Source organism: Zalophus californianus, chromosome 13, assembly GCF_009762305.2.
Source record: "Zalophus californianus isolate mZalCal1 chromosome 13, mZalCal1.pri.v2, whole genome shotgun sequence".
Lineage (NCBI taxonomy): Eukaryota > Metazoa > Chordata > Mammalia > Carnivora > Otariidae > Zalophus > Zalophus californianus.
In genome coordinates this window covers 77,830,386-77,855,122 of record NC_045607.1, presented here as the reverse complement: position 1 = coordinate 77,855,122, position 24,737 = coordinate 77,830,386, and the positions used below count along the sequence as shown (strand labels likewise).

Here is a 24,737-nt window from a genome sequence, read left to right as displayed (position 1 = left end):
GTTGATTCGAATCCAAGGAGGAAAGGAAGAGAAGGGGGCAGAGCCGGACACCGGGAGCTCTGCTCCCAGCCCTGTGGAAAGACTCGCTCTTGCCGCCCGGGACCCTTGGAGGTTAGAGCCCGGAGAACCCGGCGGCGCTAGGACCTGGTTGGTGCCTGGCTGAGGCCGCGCTCCGGCGGGCGGAGGAGGGAGAGGAGGAGGGGGCTGTAGGAGAGGAGGGGTGTTAGGGGGGCGGGGGGAGTCATTTATGCAGAGCAGGCGCTGCTGCCCTTGCCACTCACACTCCCCGCGCGCTGCTCGGAGCCGGAGGGAGCGCAGGGAGCAAGCTAGCGAGCGCTCGGAGCCCGGGCCAGCAGAGGGGGCGCCCGGCCGCTGTCTGCACCGCCGCCTCCGCCGCGCTCCGGGGCCCGGGGAGGAGCGAGGGCGAGTCGGAGAGTCGGGAGCCGAGCCGGCGAGACTCAACTGCAGGAGGGCGCCCGCCCCACTCCGCCGCCTCCTGCGCCCGAGCCGGGGAGCCCCCGCCGATCGCCCTGCGGGCCGGAGGGCAGGGAGCACAGGTCCCCGCAGCCCCAGGGATGGTCTAGGAGCCGGCGCGAGGCTCGCCATTTGCTCCCAGCCGGGGCTTGCCGCCTGCTGCGGATCGCCCAGGGCTGTGCGCCGCGGCGGCCGGGGGGCTGCGCGCCGGGGCGGCCCAGGCCCGGAGAAGTTAGTTGTGCGCGCCGCTCGTGCGCGGAGTCAGCGAGCGAGCGAGGGAGGCAGAGAGGCGCCGGGGCCATGGGCTGGGGAAGCCGCTGCTGCTGCCCGGGACGCCTGGACCTGCTCTGCGTGCTGGCGCTGCTCGGGGGCTGCCTGCTCCCCGTGTGCCGGACGCGAGTCTACACCAACCACTGGGCGGTCAAAATCGCCGGCGGCTTCCCAGAGGCCAACCGCATCGCCAGCAAGTACGGATTCATCAACATAGGACAGGTAACGACAGGCTGGCCCAGTCCTTGGCCCTGAAGCTGCCGGGGCAGGGGGAGGCCCCCGCGACCTCGCGCTTCTTGCCCCCTCCTTGTCAAACCCCTCTCCCCTCTTCCAGATGTGCTCTTGCAGCTGTTGCCCTAACTCTTGAGCGATTTTTTTTCTCTCTTTCATACACACACACACACACGCACACACTCCCCAAAGTTACCGGGGTTGGTTTTGTTTACTCTGTGTTTTTTGTTTGTTTGTTTGTTTGTTTGTTTTTGCAAGCCACGAGGGACAGGTAGGGTCTCTGGAAAAATCCGGAGTATGCATACCCCCGTGGTGGTTTCAGACCCGACCGGATCTTTCGACCTGGAAAGTCGGGGAGCACTGGTAGCCTGAGCTCTTTTGGGGTGTAGGGGAGGGTGAGGGCGCTCCTTGCGGTTTCTGAGACCCAGGGTAAGGAGAAGGCGAGGAAGGGAAAGCCTTTCCTGCTCGGACCTGAATTTAGTCCAGAAAGTAGTTTGCTTCTCTTGGGGGAGAGAACCACTGGGCGCTGGAGGCGCAGGAGGCGCGGGGACTGGAGCTGGGCGAGAAGAGGGAGGCGGAGGGACGGGAAGAGAGGGCCGGACCCGGCGTGAGCGCAGATCTGGGGAGACACCTCCCCGCTGCCTCGTCTCTCTCCTGGGATCCGCGTCGGGGGCTCTCGGAGCCGGGTAGAAAAAGGAGGTGGGGAACTTCCGAGCCCCGCTGACTGGGTTCTGCTCTGGGAGAACTGCAAGCCTCCCCGCGGATTGGGATGTGCGGGGCCCAGAGGCGGCGCAGTGGGGAGAGAGTTGGACCGGCAGCGGGGCGCGGGGTTCTGGCGGGGTGCCGCTCCTGGGCTTTCGGCAGAACTGCCCGGCTGGGGAACAATGAATTAAATGGTGATATGGGGATGATTGGAAGCGCAACAGATTTGGAGGTGTTTCTGAGCTAAGCGGTGTTGATTTCCTCGCTCTCCTTCCTGCAAGAAATGGGAGTGGAGAGGGCTGCGTACATGGGCCCAGAAAGTGACCCGATCATTCCCCCCCCCCCCCCCCCCCGCGCAACCCCTTACTCACACCCCTTTCACTCACTTCTTAAGGCCTGGCTGGAGGAGGGGGCTCTGGCCAGACCCTGGCCTGACTCTGCCGGGGGTGGGGGGGTGGGAGGCGATGGTGATGGGGCACCTTCGCAGCCGACCAGCTTTGGGGACTGCTCCGGATGCAGGTGCCCTGCGTGCTCTGCAGGGGTGAAGGGAGAGGAAGGTGCTGCTGGTGCAGCGGGGCCAAGAGAGCCCAGACGCTTTCTGATGCCATCGCGCTCCAGGTCCAGGAAGGAGAGCCCCGGAGCGCAGGGACCCGCAGCTGCCTGGGGGCTGAGGCACTGGAGGGAGATAGGGAGCGCTGGGGTGTTCAAAGGAGCTGGAGTCTGAGGTTTGGGGCTTTGCGGGTCCAGAGGGAGGACGTGTCCCCGAGAAGCCAGTCCCGTGGAGGGCTGAAACCAGGGCAAGGGGCAAGGTCTTTATCCACCCCCGCCACGCCCCCTACACACACACACACACACACACACCAAGGTCTGCATCTAACATAACACACCAGAAGAAGGTAAGGGAAGCCAGCCAGATTTTGTTGCCTGAATGCCTGTCATCTTTAGGAGAGTCCCATTCTGACAGTTTGTTAGGATTCTACTAGCTTCTTATTTCGTCAGAAGAAAACAGTCTCTTCCTCCTTTTACATGAGCTTAAAGTTGGGTGCTGGTGTGACCCTGAAACGTAACTGGGAACCCTAACAATGAATGTTAATAATCTTTCTAGAGATGCATCTTTCAGGTTCAGCTAACAGGGAGCATCTCCCATAGAGGAGACGTAATTAGAAAATAAGTTCTTGATCATACATGGTTTTTTTGTTTGTTTGTTTTTGTAACCTGCAAAATGACCATTTTGGGTGGCTATTCCCCCACATTCAGCAAATTGTTAACCCAAGACCCTGGAGAAGTTGACCTGCACAGGATCACCCAGCTAGACGGTGGCAAAACCGTGGTTCAAACCTAGGACTCTCTGGCCCCAGCCTCCTCCTGCATGAATCCTGCCTTTTAGGGTATCCCCCCATCCCATAGAAGGAAGGAGGCACAAAGGAACAGCCCCAATTCCCTGAATTTTGATTTAGTGGCTCATAGACTGGAAGCAAACATTCAGTATTAATTCATAGATTCTTAGTTCAAACAGACCTGGACTTCTTGACTCTAAGAAGCTTCATGGCTTGCAAGGGCAGAAATACCTGTTTCTTTTTTTTTTTTAAAGATTTTATTTATTTGAGAGAGAGAGCATGAGAGGGGGGAGGGTCAGAGGGAGAAGCAGGCTCCCCGCTGAGCAGGGAGCCCGATGTGGGACTCGATCCCGGGACTCCAGGATCATGACCTGAGCTGAAGGCAGTCGCTTAACCAACTGAGCCACCCAGGCGCCCCAGAAATACCTGTTTCTTAACGAACTCATTAAATAGAACTTAGATATTGCAGAACCCGTCAGAGTGAGGGAGGAGATTCTGCCCCTGAGCCCACTTTGAACAAGCGGACACTGCAGGGTCCTGTGACTTCACCTGACTCTGCTTACAGGGGGCCTTCTAATGATGAGCCGTGGCTTTTCATCAAAAAGTAACGCGAAGAAACTTTCCGTGCAGATGACCCCAAACACTATTTATTGTGGCTTTTATAATGCCAGTGAAGAAATTTAGTGCTTTCAAAGGTTACAGAGGACCCCTTGAACTGATGCCATAACCAGTGTAAAAAAGTCAGTGAGTCTTACAGTGTGAGGTGTTTGCTCTGTAGATCAAAGGGGAGTAACCCTATGCTAAGTCTTTGGGATGGTAAATTGAGTTCACACATGCTCTGTCGATGTACTGTAAGGGCCAAATGTATATCTTATTCTTCCTTTACTGCTCTGACCTTTAACACTTAAGGCATCGTCTTGTTCTTTCTTTCCATCAGTAAACCAGTCAAGGTTCCATTGACTAATTTGCGAACGTGTCTGGAATGTTCTCCTGGTTTTACCCATTTGAGCTTGGGGTCCCACCTCATGGGTCACAAATTGGAACTGAGATCTCTTATTGCGACCGACGTTATTCATTATCTTGGTGGTGGGTCTGACATCTTGAGTGTAATCTTTTCAGGGGGATGAGGTAGTGAATTTTTCACCACCATAAAGGTACAGCTCTGACTACTCAGAATTTCCGTGTGATGCTTTCCATCGCATCTTAGCACTTAGAACCACCAGAGGTGAAACGTCTGGACTCGAGATTTCTACAGAAAAAGAATAGGTGTGCCTCTCATGTTCATGAAAAAATAGGATATGCAGAGTTACACGAGAGCAAGCAAGCAAACAGGCAAGAACGACATGCTCGACTTCCGGGAAGGGAAGAAGAATGAGGCTTATCTTGCTGTTGGCTACAGAGATAGCATTATGTTTTGGTAGGTTTTCCGCACAATGTTAGTATTTGTGAATGGCTATGCCTTGAAAATCTGAAATGATGCCATAATCACTAGTAGTAGTTGTCATGTTGGTGTGTATCACGTCTTGCTTGGTACGAGTGCCCACTCTAGAATTCCCTGTCTTTCTTCCCCTGCAACCCCTGACTACCAACCCCCCTAGGCTCCGGTATGCCCTGCCTGTTGGCCTCACGCAGATGGAAGGGAGGCCTGGGTCCCCCCTCCCAATCGGGTGCTCTGACTCTTTGAACTAACAGAGTAGTGGTCAGAGGGTAGCAGTGACAGAAAGGAATGAAGACCTGACATGTTAATTGTGAACCTTTGTTTGGACTACCTCTACAAACCAGGGGGCTTAATTTCTGGTTATTTGAATTCAGGGAGAAGGTCCCTTGTGAAGGTTGTTTGCGATGTGCAAGAGCTATATTTATCCTTCTGTGAATTGCATACAATCCTGGATCCCAGGCTGAGACTGCCAGTAGCAAAAAGCTCTCCTCAAACCATGTAACTTATCTTGAGCAAGATTCCGGAAGGATAAAGCCAGATGCAAGCAGTATTGGGGAAGTATTTGACCTGGAGTTCCCATTGGAAGCAGAGACTTGGAAACTCCAGGGATGCCCCTTGCAAGGTCTTTGAAAGCAGGAAAGTCAGTGAACTTAATGGAGCCCCTATTCCTCCATCTGTAAAATGATAAATCTCTAGATAATAGGCTGAGTTGACTCTGCATTGCTCAGCACATAGTTAGGCTTTCAGCGAAAGGTTTGTTGAATCTGAATCTGAAATAAGTGAGACTCAAACTTATTTAGATAGGGAGAAAGGAAGACATTGTTTTAAATGGGAGATGCAAAATGTGAAGATCAGGAAAATAAATTTTCAATGGCTGAGTAAAAAGAGCTAACTCAGAGCTTTGTAGACAGGGAAAATGGTTTTCCATTTCAACTAACAATATAAAATACTTTAAAAATAGTTTCTGTTGGACTCTAAACAATTCTGGCTGATTTCCCTTGGTGGTGCCTTCCTCTCTGGTTGATCCTTATTGTAGCCCATTAGATATTATAGGATAAGCTCATCAGAGATGGAAGACGGGGAAGAAAAATATCTGAAGACTGATTATTTTAGAAAGCATCTTACTGATTATTTTAGAAAGCATCTTACCATCTTACGTGAGATCATATTTGAATTTACATTTTAATTCTGAATGTAGTATGTATGAGGAAAGTTGGAAGCAGCATTTCCCAGAGATCTTTAGCAGGAAGAACTTTGTTCAGAGATCTGCCGAAGGCCTCCCACTCTGCTGATTAATTCTGACCTGCGGGTAACTTGAGATGATTGAAATGTTGATAAACAGTGGCCAGTGGGTTCTGGGCATGGATGGATGGCATTGCAAGTAGGGACGTTGGCTAGCCAGCCGGGCAGAATGGGAGTGGACTGTGCTTCCCTAGTTGAATTTTTAGGCACATTGTAAATAGCAAAAGAAATTGACGTGGGAGTCCATCTGGCTTTGCGAAGGACAGCTCTTCACGCCCAAGAACCTCAGCCCTGACCTCCGTTAGCAGCTCTCACATGCTTCGTTCTCATGAGCAGGAGAACCTTTACTGGAAGAAAAAAAAAAAAAAGCAACTCAGAGAGTTTGGCCTGATGATGGTGGATCTGTTGCATTAACCTCATAGGCCAGGAATGGCTTGCATGTGGCCATTGGGATTTTTGGGGTCTATTGGAAATGAAAAACTGCATCTTTGTGTACCCAAAGGCAGCTGAATTTGCCTTATCACTGTCTTTCATGAGCTTCTATCCAGAGGTCTTAACCTTAAAGGTCGGCCAGAGAAGCAGGGTAGCGTGCTGGGAAAATGGCCAGCGATGTCTGACTCTTTGGTTAAGGGAGGGAGTCCTGACCCAGAAACATCCCCTGGGCAGGGAGGGGTATTTGTCTTGTCTGTTCTAGTGATTTGAAGCAGTGTCTGGGTTTTCCCCAAGGCTGAAGTATCTCTAGGCATCGGTGTGCCTTGGGACTTTATCTCTTGGCTAATTCAGGTGGGATGAGAAGGCTTTGGCTTCCTGGATGGGAAAAATGAATGCTTACAGACCTTCATGCATGTGAGAAGATAGTGTGCAGATATACGGACGTGTGTATATCCATATGTATATATCTGTTAATTTTTATTTTTACCAAAGTTAAATATGCATGTAATGAATGAAATTGCTCATGCAGTATTCTTCCGAGTTTCAACAGATTAGATGTCTACATCTAAAGGTAGCGAGAAAGGACTGTCAGTGCCGATAAACTCTTCACTGTGGGTTGATCCCTGCAGGGAAATGAGATCAGGAAGAAAACAAGAGTAGGGGTGAGCACATTTGAGGGCTTTTTCTCTCATTGGCCAACTCGACCGTCATTGGCTCATTTTTCAAAGAGGGGACCCTAATACCTGCTCAAGCCACGTTTCGGGGTTGCTGAGAAATCAGGTGCCTAATAATGAACACGAATATATAAAGAAAATAAGACTAGGAAGCATCACATGATCTACAGGGGCTCCAAGGAGATGCAAAGGCTGCTGGAAGGAAAATAAGAGAATGCCATGGTTGAGGCAGGTTTCTGTAGGTGGAGTGACTTGTGATTTTCTAGATTCGCGTGCCTGCTCCTGGGGATCTAGTGGGGGCTGAAAGGGGATGGAGTCAGTGTCGTTCTTCATCCTCCCTTTAGAGGACGCTGATAGCTATACTTTTTCCCTGAGAGCCATGGACAGAGGTAAAGGGCTGGGAGAACAGACTAGAAAATCAACCAGCTAAGGTTCCCCATCTCTAGGTTGGGCAGCTTTGTTTATAAGGCATAGATAGCATGAAGGATGCAAAAGAGTCAAAACACAGTCTTTTTTTCTTTTTATTGAGGTATAAGTAACATACACTGTTATAGTAGTTTCAGATGTACAACACACTGATTCAACAATTCTATACATGACTCAGTGGTCACCCTGAAAAGTGTGGCCACCATCTGTCAGCGTATGACGTTATGACAACATTATTGACTATATTCCCTATGCTATCCTTTTGCATTTGACTCAGATGTGAGTACGCGTGGAGGAGTAATGGAAAATAAAATTGAAATATAGGAATATAGGAATACAGATGGGACTCTCCTAGGTGCAGGTGTTGAAAACCCAATCTCCTACTGCTGAAATAAAACTAATAAACAATCAGATAAGGAAACAGGGACTGTTGGTTTAAACAGATGTGCATGCCTTTAGGTGTGGTTCTTTGAAAACAGAAGCTGAACCCTTGGTGCAAACAGGCCTTACCTGATGTGTACTTTCTTCATGGCAAAACCTATCCTGACCTAAACTGGCACTAATTAGGGCATTAATTTGTTGTTGTTGTTGCAGAAATACATTAATGAGTTTGAGTACAAGGACGGTGTCCTTGAGGCTGGGTCCTGTTGTATGTTTCTCATCTGACGAATTCTGAATTCTGAAACACTTCTAGATCCAAGAGTTTTTTAAAAAGGTGATTGTGAGTCCGTCCAGCTGCAAGTCCAGAGGTAGTGCTAATGTCAGGGATTTCTCTGTTTCCCTGTATGAGCTTTATTCTCACACAGGCCCTTTCCCCAAGACAGCAAAGCTCCTACGATTCTTAGTACCTCCCTTACCTGCTGTTGAAATTAACCAGTGAAAAAGACCCCAGTGACTGACTTCCTGATAGGGTCATCTCTCTACTCATAGGCCACTGACCTCGTCCACGGGGATGGCCACATGTGGGTGAGTCACCTTGGGTCACATGTTCACCCTTGAAGTGAGGGAGACGTTGACCACTGATGGGAGGGACGGTTCCCCCAAGGGAAAAGGGGGTGCTGTAGCTGGGGAATGAGGGGAAGCAGATGCGGGACTTGAAAACTTTCTCCTACAGATCGGGTTATACAAGGCTTTAAATGCTTAGGCTAGGGAGTTTCAAGTTCATCATGTAAGATAAAGAGTTACGTTGAAGTTCCCTGAGAAGAGGCAACAACCCACTGACTCAGCCAACATGAGAGTCCACCATGTAATGCATGAGACATTCTCTGCTTTCCAGGAGGTAGGACATTTTTACTCATAGCTGTCATTCAATGCAGGACAGATATGAACGGGGTCACAGGCTGCACAGTATGGTTCGCCTGGGACGAATCTGCTGGCCTCAGTGTGTGCAAGGAGCTGGAGGAGGCAGAGAGGCTCTTGTGTTGGCAAAGGTCATTGGTAATGAAACAGAAGCTGAGACAATGGGAAGAGAACAGCTTTGGGATTCTTGCAGACGTGGATTCAGTATGGCTCGGGGTCTTAGTGGAGGTGGAGGGTGAGGAGGAGGGTGAAGGTGAAGGTAAGTATCAAGTTTATGGCCACGGGACCAGGAGGATGGTGGACTCATTTATGGAATCAGGGCAGTCTGCAGGAGCGCTTTGAGAACAAAAGGATAGTTTCAGGCTTGATGTTGTTGCTCCAGAGGAGGGCACGCAGATTGAGTAGGATTGCTAAGGGATGTAGCCTGAAGAGTGGAGAGTGGAGGGGGCTGAGGATAGGGCTTTATGGGAATCTCTCCACTTAGGGGTGAAGGGATAAAGGGACTATTGAGGGTCACAGAGGCCCTGAAGGTAGAGCCTGGAAGCCACGAGAACGGGTGTTCCCTTTCTAGGGTGTACACGAGTGAGAAGAGCTGTAGAGAGAATCCGGCATATGAGAACTGAAGCGTGGCATAAAGATTTGATGATGAAGAGGTTAACCGCAATCTTGGTGCCAGAGCTTGGTTGAATAATGAGGGGAACTCGGGGATGTGGGACAGGAAATGAGTACGGAAGGTTCCGATTACACATTTGCATACCTACCTATGTTCTTGCCCTCTGCCTCCTGGATGCCCTGGGGTGGCTAGGATCACAGGTCTAGAACCAAAAGGGTTTGAATCCTAATACTGCCCCTTCTGAGCTGCGGGGCTGTAGGCAAGCGCCTTAAGGTCTCCGTGTGAAGAAGAGCCAACAGGATTTCCCTCACAGAGTCAGTGAGAGGATTAGCTAAGAGAAGTTAGCAATAGTGCCTGGCACGTACGACATACTCCGTGGGTGTCCGTTGTTATAGCTTGTTTTTTATTTTTAACCAAGTGATGCTCAGTTTCTATATACAGTTTCATCCTGTTGTTTGCACCTAACATTATATAGTGAGTCTTTTCCAGGGTTATTAAATAATTTTAGACAGATTTTAATGGCTGCATAATTGAAGGTATCCTATGTTATAATTAGTGTGACTGTACATCCTATTTTGCCAGGGATAGTCCTGGCTTATGCGTTACCTCCGTTAAGTATTTTTTGACACCCTCTTTTTCCTTTCAGACATGTCTGAGTTTGGAAGGGAAATGATGTGGTTACCCTAATTGTTTGCGTATTTGTGTGTGTGTGTGTGTGTGTGTGTGTGTGTGAGAGAGAGAGAGAGAGAGAGCGTGTATGTGTGTGTGTGTGTGTGTGTGTGTGTGTGTGTGTGTGTGTGTGTGTGATTGCACATCTTTTCACTAGCTGGGAACCAGAGCCATGCCTCTGTCTTGTTTGTGTCCCCAGCATCTAGCAAGGTGTGCACTTGGGATAGGAAGCATTACATGGGGAGAAATAGGTTTGGAAGGGCAAGAGGAGCACTCCCTGTTTCCTTGAGACTAAAGAGGAATGAAGGGTGAGTGGAGATGTGGGGGAGTTCAAGGTGAGGGGAAAGGAACATACGTGTCAAATAGCTCAATCTCACGAGTCACTTCTGAGGTGAAGGACACCTGCAGAGACTGGGGAGAGCTGGGTGAAATTGGTGTCCAGGTGCTCCGGTGGTTTGACCCATGTTAAGGAAATTCTGATAAGAAGCCATAAAAAAGGATGAGATCATGCTATTTGTGACAATGGGGATGGACGTAGAAGGGTATCATGCTAAATGAAATCAGTCCGGCTGAGGAAGACAAGTACCATATGATTCCCTCATATATGGAATTAAAAAAAAAAAAAAACACCAGTGAATAAACAAACAAAAAGCAGAACCAGCGTGCGACTGATGTAGCTACACCTGTGGTGAGCACAGAATAACATGGAGGCTAGTCAGATCCCGACACTGTGCACCTGAAACCAACATAACGTCATGTCTCAGCTAGACTCAAATTAAAAAAAAAAAAATCAGTGATGAATGACTATGAAAAGAACAGCCGAATAGCCAGATAGCAATGAGAGTATTTGCTGCTTGTACTGAGTTATCACTCAGAAAGTAGTGCTTGACTATTCATGAGGGAACAGATGAAGCAGTTCGTATTGTTTTGTGCTTCTGTCACTAAGGCTCAGAAACCTGAGATTAGAACAGGGCAAAACAGGGAGTTAGCTTTTGCCAGGGTGAGAGAGAAGGGAAGAGATGGGTGGGAAGCTGTGGGTGGGGGGAGGGGCGGAAAGGTGGGGGAGGATGGAATCCAGTGACTCTTGAATAGGAGGGGGAGTACCTCTGAAATGACAGGACAGTGTCCAGGCTTTGAGGAGGGTGGAGGGGCCAAAATAGGCATGGTGGGTCAAAGGAATGGGGCGGGTGTAGGAGCTGTGAGTACAAAATCAAAACGGAGGGCCAGTTAGACCGCAGTAGCAGAAGTGAAAACGTGGGATGGAGGCATCCCAGAGGGTGTGTGTGTGTGTGTGTGTGTGTGTGTGTGTGTGTGTGTGTGTGTGTGTTTGGTAAGCTCCAAATTAGAGCTGTTCTGCATCATGACAAGGTTCCAGAGTAGACATGCTGGTGAGCTGATCAGGTAGAGAACAGGTGAAGGCCAGTGGGTTAGACAGAGTCAAGACAGTGTGAGGCTGGGCTATTAGAAGGCTTATCAGTTTGCCTAAGATGAGGATTCCAAGTCCTTGTGCCAGCATACTCATGAGGCAGGGAAACATGACGTTTGACCCACACTGTGATTCTCTTTGGATACATTTAGGTATCATCTCTCCTTTACCCATGTGTGTGCTATTATTTGCACTGGAGGTCCTGTATCAACTTAAGGGATAAAAGACAGACCCCTGGGTGATTGCTTTCAACTCCCAAATGTGTCTTCCTGTATTTGATTTTAAAACTGAAGATTGCATTGAACACTGACTATAGAGGGAAGAGTGTAAACAGAGAATGTGAAACCAGAAATAATATTTAAGGATGATTTTAAAATGGTATATACTTTGTTACATTTTATGTTTGCCTCTACCTTAGGTTGTCATGTAGCCCACTTCTGTTATAATAAATAGTTATACCTATAATTTATTCACCTGTCATGTATTCTGCCCTTTTAATTTATAGAGTATAATGAAGCTGTGTTCTGAACACGTCTTTATTTTATTCTTAGTCCAAACTTTAGTGCCCTATAGGAATAGACATACATTTTTAAATACGTGTTTTAAAAATTATTTATAGATTGCTCTCTATTTAATATATAATATTTTTAGATTGCTCTATGTATATTAGCTTAATCTTGTTTGCATTCCTATGTAATCTGATTGTTAATTTAAGGTTAGCATCACAAAGGAAGCATTAAATTTCTGTTTAAATCCGTGCATTATCTAAGAGGTTAACTCTGTCTTGGGAAAATTACAGTGTGGGTCCCATACCAGCATTGGAACTGGTTAAGGTTTATTAAAAGCAAGTCCTTCCCTGCTGCCTTTCCATACATACATATATATAATATATATATATATATATTCTCCATATATATCTGTATTTGTACTAAGTACCCAAGGTCTGATATTTTTGTAATAAGTACCGAAGGTCTGGTATTTCTCTACTCTGAGAAGCTCTTCCAGCTGTAAAAATATCCCAGCTCCCTCCATGTCACTGTTCCCAGGCTTGTGCCTTGTTTTCACTAGTTGATGTTTCTCAACCAAAATAAAACTGGGCAGTGCTCACTAGTTTGAATGCAGTGCCGGGGGAGACCCTTCCAGGGCCTTTAATCTTGTAAGCAGATATCCAGAACTATAAGTTTAGAAGTTTACTGCATACTCAATCCTGGGCCTATTGTACTTACTTGCACTTAACTGATACCTATTTTTTTTTCCTGTGTGTATGCAACCCCATTCATCAATTTCAGAGTTTTTCAAGAGAAAACTAAATTGTAGGCCACTTAGGATTTATTACAGCCCGGCTCCCCACGAACGCTTTTTTCTTTGTTTCTTTTCTTTTTTCTTTTTTTTAAACTGTGGGGCATCTTTCTATTTGGTTAGTGCTCCTGAGCCAATTTGCCAAATGCTACATTCTTTGAATTATTGGAGGGTGATGTCATTGCTTCTGGGCTGGTTGGACAATGCTCTGAGAACCTGTAACCAAACTCAAGACAGAAGGCAGGTGACTTGCATTCCCCTCTAGGTCCCGCCCTGTCACTAATTTGCCACACACGTCTGAGCTGGTCGGAGACTCTCTCTGTCTTAAAGGGTTGGTTTTATTCATGGCTTTATTTAAAAATAGTTATTGAAGGACACGACCGAGGAAGTGAAAAGGCAAACCACCCAATGGGAGAAAATATTTGCAAACCATACTTGATAAGAGAGTTAGATCCAGAAGATGCCCTCTGGACAAATAGCCCAATTAAAAATGGGCATAAAGGATCTGAATGGACATTTCTCCCAAGAAGATATATAAATGGGCAATAAGCACCTAAAACTATGTATAACATCAGGGAAATAGATGCCAATCAAAACCACAGTGAGATACTAGGTCATACTCACTTGGATGGCTGTAATCAAAAAGACAGATAATCACGAGTGCGGGCAAGGATGTGAAGCCATTGGAACCCTCATACGTTGCCGGTAGAATCGTAAAATGATACAGTCACTGTTGGAAAACACTCTCGCGGTTCCTCAAAATGTCAAACATAGAGTTACCATATGACCCAGCAATTCCACTCCTAGCTATGTACCCAAAAGAAGTGAAAACCTTTGTTCACACAAAAACTCCAAAAAGTGGAAACAACCCAAATTCTCTCAACTGATGAATGGATAAACAAAATAAACAATTTTATTTTGCAATAAAAATGAATGAGGTACTGATCCATGCTGTAATATGGGTGAACCTGGAAAACACTCGGCTAAGTGAAAAGAGCCGGTCATAAAAGGCCACAGATAGTATGGTTCTGTTTTTATGAAATGTCCCAAATAGGCAAATCCAGAGAGATGGAAGGTAGATTAGTCACATCGGGCTGGAAGGGTTGACAGGAATAGGGGAAGGGGTATGGGTTTCCTTTGGGGGTGAGAAAAAAATGTTCTAAAGTGAATTGTGGTCCTTTCCACCCGACCCTGTGGAAATATAAAAACATTGGGCAGTTTATTTTAAATAGGTGAAATGTATAGTATGGGAAGTAGGTCTCAATTCAGCTGTTAAAAATAGTCACAGAGTACATATTGTTTATCATCCATTCTAATAGGCACGGTGCTACTATATTTGTCATGGATAAGGTATCTGCTCACATGGAGCTTATATGACAGTGGGAGGAGACAAGCTTTAAGCCAGTAATGAAATGAATAGAATAATATCAATTATGATAAGTGTCGTTGGAAAGCAAAACACAAGGTGGTGAGGCGTTCTATAGACCGGGCTGGTCAGGGAGGCTCACTGAGGAGGAAGCACTTGAGGCAGAGACCTGAGTATTAAGAAGGAACCAACTCCATGGAGGTCTGGGTTGGGGGTCATGTCCATGCAGAGGAGACAGCCAGGGCCAGTGCTCCTGAGGAACAGAAAGCCGCTGATGTCAATAGTCTAGTTAACAAGTGGTTGAGCTTGAGGTTAGAGAGAATGATCTTAAAGCTTATTTTGGTGCTGCCATGCCCCGGTTGAGAAGCCACCAGTAGCTCCCATTTCCTACTGTGTTCACACAGATTTCTTCTCTGGGCTTTTAAAGGCCTCTACCCACTTTCCCTGAGATGCTTTTTGTATCATCTTTCCTGTTCTGTCCCTTAACACAGCCTGGACTTCCCATTGTTCCCCAGGTATTATGCTCAGTGCTTTCCTGTTTCTGTGCCAGTCTTTCCACTTGGAATATTCACCTGTCTTCCTTGCTGTTCTGGAAATCCTAGCTCCTCTTCTTCTTCTTCTTCTTTAAGATTTTATTTATTTATTTGTCCGAGAGAGAGAGAGAGAGAAAGCACACACAAATAGGCAGAGCAGCTGGGAGAGGGAGAAGCAGACTCCCCGCTGAGCAGGGAGCCCGATGTGGGACTCGATCGCAGGACCCTGGGATCGCGACCTGAGCTAAAGGCAGACGCTTAACCAACTGAGCCACCCAGGTGCCCCACCCAGGTACCCCAGGCCCAGTTGAAGGCACATCTCAGTGTCACCTCTTTGCTATACCTTGCTCTGAAAGTATAGGTAAAATGTAGATATAGTTTGCCCAAAATTCTCTTAGGAAATTTAGTTAGTTTTTCTTTCTTTTTTCTCCCCCCCTCCTTTGGGGTATTTAATTATTATTCTGTAGCATCTCAGATGGCCTCATTCTATATAAATAATCATTAAATGTCAGTTGAATCCTGAAGTATTTTATAGACATGCAATGTATATAAAGAGAAAAGTCTAAACACTGGAGAAAAATTACAAAAGAATTCTATCCAGTCAATAAAGATGGCTAACGGTGTATGGTATATTCTTTAAAGGAGTATGTATGGGTAAAGAGCAGTGATCTAGAATTGATGAGTCATTTGAGTGTGGATTCTAAAGTCCCGGGCTTCCTGGGAACTAGCCTAACCCTTATCTTTAAGGGTTTCAGACCTTGGCATCACCAGCCGGGTCATTCCTTCTGACTTTGACTTCCATGCAAATTCTTGGTGTGAGAGTCACAGAGTGCACGGTGTGACCTTGTCCACGCAGAGCTAAGTCTCAGGTCATCCTACGACTGCTTCTCATGGAACCCAAGGAACCTCAAGGACCCCGCCACCTGTGCTCATCTTCCTGGGAGGGAGGGGGTCAATGGAAGTCCTGTGTCTGTTGGAGCAGTGAGAACAGCGCAGAAAGTTCCCCCAGTGAAAAAAATGGGTCAGTTAAGAGTTGTTTTCAGATCGCAGGCAAATTTTACTGTTTGTGTGGAATCAGCGGGTCATAGCAAAAATAAGCAGGTTTGGTGCTTATGAACATCCTAAAACTCAGGATAATGGAAGCAGTAGAATCTTGTGATGGTCAAAGTCTCGTGGCAGGGCTCACCTGGATTGGCCATTTTGAAGGACCGAAACGCAGGAGTTAAATTGGCAAGAGAGGAGAGATTGCAGGCTCTGGGACAAACAGACATAAAATTAAGCCCTGCGGCTTAGTCCTTAAGGAGTGGCTTCAGAAATATCCTTGGAGATAGGAAGTAAACTCAAGACAAATAGAGCAAATGTCCATTGGGAATTTAACTCCATTATGAAAGGAATGCTCTCTTGTTTGGGTGACATGGCCAGAAGCTAGTCTCTCAATCAGATGGGTCTCCCTATCTGACCTTTTCACTTTGATCAGATCTAAGCCTCAAATGACCAGTCCTTCAGACCTAGACAGAGGGAAAGGTGAGTTGTATTTTCCGGGTCAGATGAAAGGGAAATGGGAAAGTGTGGTGTTCTCATGCTGTATACAGTTCTAGGGTGGCACTCTTCTCTCAATTGGGATGGTCTTCTGTAGCTAAGGCCCTTGTTACTTCTTGTTTGGACTCTTGCATCAGTCCTACCCTGCCCCCATTGTCTTCTCCTTCAAAGCTTGCCACATTTTCTCAGCACCCAATCTGGTCAAAAAGACTACTTCTCCCTCTTCTTCTTCTTCCTTCTCCTCCTCCCCTTTTCGAAACATAATTCAACCTAAACACTTTGCCATTCTTTGCACATGAACTGCCATGCCCTACTTTTCTGCCCCGACTCATGTCATTCCTGCCGCCTGGACATCCTCATGTGCAGGGCTCATTCTGCAAAGCCCTTCTCAGATGGTATCTCCTAGAGTTAAACTGCCGGTGGCAAAAACCTCCTTCCTTTAAACTCTCATTGAAATTTGTGTGCTGCTTTTCCCTGGCATTTGACATATTTAGGTTGTATTCAGTGTATGTATGTATGTGCGCATGTGCGCATGCTAGACAGCCATCTCCCTAAAGACAGGATTTTTTTTCTGGTTCATCTTTGTTTTGCATATGGTGCCTAGCAGAGTGCGCTCTACTGTTAAAACACCCTTAGAAAAATATTCTGAAATGGATAAATGGCTGTGAGTAAATAAAGTTGGAGGATAAATCAAAACTGTAGCAGACATGAGTATGTTCCACTGAGTATTTGTGGCTCTCCTCCCGGCTGTGTGATAGGATTGTACTTCCCTATTTTTGGTGTCAAGGGGCGGGGGGCGGAGGGGGGCATGTAACCTCCATTAGCCAACATCAAAATGTTGAAAATGTGAGCAGAAGTGACATGTGTCCCTTCTTCAACAGCGTGTGTGTGATTTGCTGTGATCTGCAAAGCTCCAGGTGGTGGATGCACCATTAGCCAGGGGCCTTATGGGATCTGATGAACAGCACTTCCAGCCGATGCACAATGGACATATAATATGAACTAGAAACAAGACTTTGTTGTTTTAAGTCACTGAGATGCGTGGGTTCATTTGTTCCCTGCTGTGGAACCTTGCCCATTCCAACTAAGGCAAAAATACAACAGCTTTTCTCCTTAGCCTTGCACACAGCGTAGGCTAATGTATATGATGGAAGGAGGAAAGAAGATAAAGTGATACTCTGGATAAGAACCCTGTGACTTACTAGGAAGACCTCAGTGGTCTCGTCTACATTTTCCTCATTATGCAAGTGATAATTAGATGGGTTCAAAAAAAAAAAAAGTCAGAAGCCAGCTATTAGGTAATTCCAAATGTATGTACTTCCAAATGTATGTATGCGGTTCTGTTGCTTAGAGATTTGCATTTCCTGAAGGAAACCCTAAAGGTACCAGAGTTTAATTGCACCAAGTTGCTTCTGTCTGGCCTCGCCAGCTCTCTGGATGAAACTCGTTCTGTGGGTTCAGATGTCCCTGTTCAGGACCTGGAAGCCTCTTTTAGAAAATGGAAGGTTTGGTCTTTTCCAAGAAGATAGAAACTTAGTGTATTGCAGTTTGTCTTTTATCTTTCCCGGTGAAATGAAAACAACGTGCTACCTTTGTACCTCGAATGATTGTTTAATAGGGAACGTGCTTTCTGTTGGCCAATTGCACTTGCTTCTGCCTTCTCGGAGGGCCACACTGTGCTCTCAGAATTATGACACCCACTGCTGCAGAGTCCACTTAGATTTGCCACCCCGTTCCTCTGGCCGGGATGCCTTAGTTGTTAGAGAACCGGCTTCACATACGTCGTATCTGTGTACTTACTGATTTATGTGATGTGGACACAGCGGGGAACAGCTGAGATTTAAAATGTTATGGCCTGAATTTTCCAACTGTTGAAATGAATCCAAAGCAGCAGATTTTTCTTCTTTGGCAAGACAGAATTGAAGCAACATGCAGTGATTTGGTTCGCCGATTTGCGAGCTGTTAAAAATCAGAATAACTTACAACGAGGAGAGTAAGTGCTGCATAATGTGAAAAATATTCTAAAGGTCACATGGTTGTGCGGTCTCAGACAAGTTAAGCACCATGACACTAGAACTATTTTGAATAAATTTGAAACACTGCATGTGAACATGTGATTTTTTTTTTTTATTTTTGCTCAAATAGTCTGTTACTAAAGTAGTCAGAATCTTACTTAGTTCACGCCACCTCGGAAGAGACCAAGGTTATCATGAACCCAGAAGGTCCTTCTTCTGCCTTCTAATTTCTCAGCAATGGAAACCATCCTGGACATTTACTTCCTTCACTTGTCATTGTTCCCTTTGCCATCAGTCTGTCTTCTGACGTTCACTGCAAATATTTCAGAATATCCTCACTGTGCTAAGTACTCTGCTAAGCTCTGGAGATGCAGCTGGGCACAAAAATCTCTACTTCTGGGAATTTAAATACTCCTAGGAGGAGTGTACCGGCATGCTTCGAAACAAATCACCCCAAACCCAGTGGCTTAGAACAAACACTCATTATTGCTGTGAGGCTGTGAATGGACCGGTAGGTTCTTCAGTCAACTGGTGGGTCAGCCAGGGCCCGGTTTGTCTTGGATGCCTTCACTCATGTTCCTAGCGGCTGGTGCTGGCTGCTGGCTTGGACTGTGGGGGTAACTGGCCGTGTGCCTCCCATTATCCATCCCAGGCTGGCTTGGCCTGCTTCTTCCCATCGGGACAAGTAGGTACCCCAGCAGCCAGAGAGAGGAATCCTTACAGTGTGAGCCCTTTGCAAATTTCTGCTTGTGTCTTCTGTACTACCATTCCCAAGGTCAAAACAAGCCACGTGACCAAGCCTGGCTTCAAGAGGTGGAGACGTAAACTTCACTCCTTCATAGGAAGAGATACAAAGAATGTGGCCATATTTTGCAGTCTACCCCAGGGAGATTGTTGATAAGCAGTTGAAAAGAAAAGCACAAGTATGTCTGTTGGCAGCAAGTGCTGTGGACAGAAAGCAGGGAAGGGGGAATGTCTGCACATGGCTAGGGAAGTTTTCATGGAGAAGGTGACATGAGTAAAGAGCTGGAGAAGGTGAGGTGAAGAAATGAGCCGTACACATATCTGGAGGAAACCCATTCTGGTAGAGGACCCACCCAGTGCAAAGGCCCCGGACAGGAGAGAGCCTGATATCTTGAAGGAAGAGTAGGAAGACCAATGATGCCGAGTCGGGTAGCAGATGGGCTGCGGAGGTCGATCCTATAGATTGGTGCTTCTCACATTTTAATGTGCATGGAAGTCCCTTGGGGATCTTGTTAAAATGCAGATTCTGATTTAGTAAGTCCAAGATGGGCACCGAGGTTCTGTAGTTCTAATAAGGTCTTGTAGTTCTTAACTGCTGCTGCTGGCCCGAGGACCACACTTTGAGGAGTGAGCCTGCAGGTCTTTGCGGGCCAAGCATAGTAAGCAAATTTTCTCTGAGGGGATAGGAAGGCCGTCGGACAGATTCTGACGGAGCTGTGACCTGTTCTCTACTACATGGTAAGAGAAGGAAATGTTTACATACGTACCGTGCTAGGAGATGGAGACATCATGCAGCCCAATGCGGAGGAGAATGTTGTCTGAATTTAGCTTGCCATAGCTTCAGTCTGCATGTCCTTCCCTCTCCGGGGCTGTGTCCTTACACTCTGTTGGTAAGTAAGCAAGAGATCTATCTCTGGACACCTCTTACCCTATCCCACTCACATCCCAGATCTGTTCTAGAACAAACTGGCTCTGTTTCCTTACAGTCACCCAAGTCCTGATTACTGGAGCTGTTCTTACTTGGCCGTTTCTTTCCCTGATCCTCAGCCCTCTTGACTCAGTGGTTCTCATGCCCTGGCTACACATTCTAGTCACCTGGGAGCCTTTACTGATCTTTAACTGGCCTTAGGTAGGGTCTGGGCATCAATATTCTTCAATACGCAGCCAGGGTTGAGAACTGCCACTGTGCTCTGTTCTTCCTGGGCGCCTGATTGTTGGCGGATTCCCCCAGAGCTCACTCAGAGCTTCTCTTTCCCTGAGGGATCCATTCTCTCCCTGCCCTTCCCCCCGACCCTGGCCTCAGCCTTCTCTGTTTTCATTACCATCAAAACATGTGAATCATTAGCTCATTTTCAACCCCATTGCATTTTGATGATTCCAGCCTCACTAGTCAGATTTTGCTGAATTACAGTCTATGTGTTCGGAGAGGGGGATGATCTTTTGTGCTTTTTTTGGTGTAATGGATATCCAAAGGCAATGGGCACATAACAGACCTTTAAGTGAACTCTAGGATCTTACCCAAGGGACAGGATCCCAGGAACATGGGCTGGAAGATCATTTGGCTCCAGGTTTGATATTTACAGAATAACTCCCAATGAGCTTATACATACAGTTTTGTGCTCTGGTTGAATTGAAATACAATGTCGGTTTGAAAACTTCCATCTCTTGTCTCATTACTACACTGTTTATAGTAAGTACACTGTGAATGAATGTGCATTGAACATTCTGAAACTATCCGATGAATAGCATAGTATAGTATTTTTGTATTAAATAAACATGCTACACATTTTAGCATTTCTTTGTCTTATAATACAACAGGCAGCTCAAAATATGGAAATGGCCTGGGGTCTGTCTCAGCCTTTGAGAGGTCCTTCTGAAACCCTGTGGGATTCCTGAGAATGCTTTTTTTTTTTTTCCTTTGAATTCAGCCAGTAGGTAGATACGTCTTATTTGAAGGTCCTGCTTATTCTTTAATGACTTTGTTTTCTAATCAGAGTAGGAAGTAGAGAAAAATGAAAGGCTGTGCAAAATATTATCTGTAAATTGTATCACAAATTTGCTGTATCATCATGTACCCGGAATGACTTGTCTGTGCACCATTAACTTGTAACAGTTTTAAACTAATTATTAACTCAACCAGATGGGTTTACTTGAGTGTTATCATAAAGGGCTTTGTGATGAGAGAGGATGGTAAAGTTCCATAAAATTTATTGCTTGGATCTTGCTGGATCCAGCATTCCACTAAGGCATTGCCTCTGTCCCCACATTACCATATTGTATTTGGTTATTCCTTATAGTTGGGAGAAAAGTGTGTGCGGGGGACATAGGGGGCGTATTAATCAATGGTGATTTGTTTCTCTTGAAGGAAATGCCACTTCCAACATTCTGTGGCTTGAGAAGGGTCCTAATAATGTCCCCTAAGCTGTGAATGCCCCTTAGATAGTTAGAACCATTGGGTTGTAGAGTTGTGGGCAATGGTGTCACCTCGCGTCACCCCCCCCCCCCTTTATAAAGATGAAAGAAACTGAGGCCCAAGAAGAAGAGGCATGGATAAAGCACTGGACCAGGTATTTAGCAGAGCTGAGTTCTAACGTCTTCAAGCTCCAATTATACAAGTTCCTTAATAATGTAGAGAAGGTTTTCTAGTCATCTTCTTTAATGATGATTGCTAATAATGTTTGTATTTATCAGGGACTGTGTGTCTTTAGGAGATAGGCATATGGAAAAATTTTGTTAAGGGAGTTTGAATATATATGTATGTGGTGTATGAACAAATAAGCCGATTTGGGAGGCACTATTCTTTTTCTCTAGTTCTGTGAAAATCTGACTATTCAACCCTTTTTATTAAACTACCTTGAAGGGAAATGTTCGATATTTTTTCCTGCTGTTGATACAGCAAAATGTCAATTTTACCGTTGTGGCTGTTGAGTAGGAAGGGAAACGATTGATCTAATGGCTAAAGCCTGAACATCTTGGTGGGTCCCCGGAACCAGAGAACCCTTTGCTGAGGAAAGTCAGAAGGCTCATTTGGGGAACGGTACGTGTAGTAATCATGTTTGCAAGTAGGAATATGGCCATGTTATGATGGGGGTGCCGTTACCCATACCTGCCAACTAAACTCAGAGTTCCTTGGCTGATCTTGACTACATGACGGGATTTTGTTAAACTGTGCAGTGAGGGGTAAGTTGCTGCATCCGTCGCGTTGAGCATATAAGTTCCTTTTATAGATCTCTGGAAGTTATGCAGTAACAAAAACAACGGAATAGAGACATACCGGCATATCTACTGCAGCCATGGTAAGAATTGAAATTAACACGATACATTTGAAATGGGAGTAAATGCTTGTGGCCGCCCAGGCCATTCTCCACCCTAGGTCTTTATCACTTTAGTTTATTGGGGCTTTAAACCTATTTCACAACTTAGCTACAGAATGTTGGCATGTTTGAACTAAGAGGGAGGAAAACCGTGAAGCCCTGTTCTTCTTCTAAATTGCCTGCATCTGTTTGAGCTATACAAATGTAGCTGTCAGACAGGATCCAGTGTTTGGAATATTAAAATAATTCATGGATTAATTTTCAGTCCCGTGGAAGCCTCAGAGAGAAGGTGAATATATATTAAATACACTTTTTCTTCGTTTATTCAGATATGAGGTATTTGTCCAGATAAGTGTATGTCTTCAGTGCCTGCAAAAATCTGTAAACATTGCAATGATTCTTTCGGCAAAACACTATATTGGGTTTATCTTTTATGTCAACAGTAAGTACTTAGGAATGATAGAAGAGAGAGAACTTAAAACTCAATCTACTGCACCGAGTACGTTTTCTTAAACATCACTTCTAACTTTCTATCTTATGGATACAAACATTTACTTGGTAGGCATAATGGTTATTTAAACTCTCTTTTTGGGTTTATTTGACATGTATTTAAGACCCAGCAGGCTGCTGAGATAAAGGTCAATGGGTGTTTTACGGTAAGAAAAAAAAATTAAAGGCTGGGCACTTCAGCCAGGCTCAGGAATTGTTGAGATAAAGATATTAATCCTACAGTTAATCAGGTTGGAGTTGAAAATTGAAAATATGAAAATTGAAAATATGACTCCCAGCACCAATTATGATATTCTTTAGGCTACTTAGGTTTGGTATAGGATAGTGAAAATGGCACGGAGCTTGGTGTCAGAAAAATCTGGTTTCCGTCACAAAAGTTTGGGTAAATCCCCGAAGTTAGCTGGGCCTCAGTTTTATTATTTGGAAAATCAGGAGAGTAATTCTTATTTCACGGTATTCATTTACTCACTTACTCATTTTATAAGTGCTTATTGGGCCCACTGTGTGCCAAGCACTATGATGGGTGTGGGCAATATTGCGATATTTTAAAAAAAGTTTGTGAAGAAATAAACAACTTGACCAGAGAGAGAGTAACTGGGAAAGTCACTTAGTAGGGAGCTCAGAGAAGACTTTTTCTGATGAAGTGATGTTGGAGCTAAGTTCTAAAAGACAAGAAAGGATTAGGCAATAGGAGATTGGAAAAAAGGGAATCCCAGGCAGATGGGATAGCAAGTGCAAATATCCTGAGGCTAGGTAGAAAGCCAGTGAATGAGGAGGAGGTGTTAGGAAATCGTGCTAGAAAGGTAGACAGGAGGCAGATCTGATAGCTCCTCATGGGCCAAACAAAGGCATTTTTGATTTTACTGTGAAAGTAACAAGAAATAACTGGCCAGTTTTACCAAGAGGTATGATATTATCTTAATTACTCATATAAAACGATGTATGGAGAAGCACTTTAAAGATGGAAACAGCATGTGAATATAAGCAATTAATTGTTACCTGGCATGGAACAAAAACACGTGGCCCAATGAGTTATTATTTATCCTGTTTACAAAGTTGTAAAATTCTTCAAGTGGGCAATGGGGCTAAAACACGCAGATAATCCAAAACACCGGCATTCTTTTTACATGTTTTGGGGCCAAGTGTGTGTGTGTGGAGGTGAGAGGCAGTAGACCTACCCTGGTAGTATTTTGCTTAAGCCAGTGTTCAGATTTTGTTGCCTGTGACCCATGCATCTACTGAAGAACTGGATGTTTTCAACTGAGAACTAACATGGTGTGAAATATTTTGCCCTGAGGTGATTGAAAGGCTAGATGGCCCGTGTATGCAAAATTATGAATTTGTAGCTTTTGAATATCACGGACCGATAGCATGAATAAAGCAGGACTCCCAAGAGGAGATGTTGATAATTTAATGGAAATAAAGCCTTGTTTTGTAAACGGAGCATATCTGCGGATATAATTGTGGCCATATTGGGGACTTGATCCTCTTCTCTGTGCTTAATGAACCCTCATTCAGATGGATGAAAGTAACATTTTGCTACAAAGACATCCATTGAGATAGCAAAACCTTTCTCTTGAGAAAGAAAGACCTGATCTTTATGCCTGAGACATGTATTGAAAATGTAGAAATCGTTATTGATCCTCCTGTATGGAAAGCAGAAGCTGAGAAGATAGAGTCCACGTAAAGTAGAATATGGCAGGACCTGATGGTTCTTGGAGGACAATTTTTAATTTTTAATAGTTGTAATTATTAACATGTATATCACCTGTGAAATTTTAGTTCTGAAACTTTACTCACTTGGTTCTGAAATGAACGGATCTATCACAGATAACTACACCTCTCTTAGTGCTGTGAACATTATTAATGTTTTTAATTATCTCCCAGAATTGAGTTTGAATAAAATTCTACTTGAAATCCAATTTTCTTGTAAACTGAGATTGGGCTCTTCGCATTATAAAAGGGTAAAACCTAGAACTAACCCCCTTTTTAACTATAGAGGTTGTGTGGGCATGTGGAAGGCTAGGTTTGGACTTCATCTTAACTGCGCAGGTCAAGAAAGACAACAACGTGCTCATGTCCTTTTTTAAATGTTGCTTCATCATTAGGGGTGCCTGGGTGGCTCAGCAGGTTGCGCCTCTGACTCTTGCTTTCAGCTCCTTTAGTGATCTCAGGGTTGTGAGA

At 45.4% G+C, this 24,737-nt stretch overlaps 1 protein-coding gene across 8 annotated transcripts in view; it reads left to right on the top strand.

The window, feature by feature from the left end:
* The first annotated feature begins 303 nt into the window (after positions 1-303).
* PCSK5 (proprotein convertase subtilisin/kexin type 5) overlaps positions 304-24,737 on the top strand; it is a 470,351-nt gene continuing 445,917 nt past the window's right edge. For all 8 annotated transcript variants that reach the window (XR_003523749.2, XR_003523748.2, XM_027616047.2 and 5 more), the window contains exon 1: positions 304-966. Coding sequence is in view for 6 of the 8 variants with exons in the window: in XM_027616047.2 (XP_027471848.2) it covers positions 775-966 (192 nt within the window). In the remaining 2 variants the exon portion in view is untranslated. The remainder of the gene's footprint in view (positions 967-24,737) is intronic.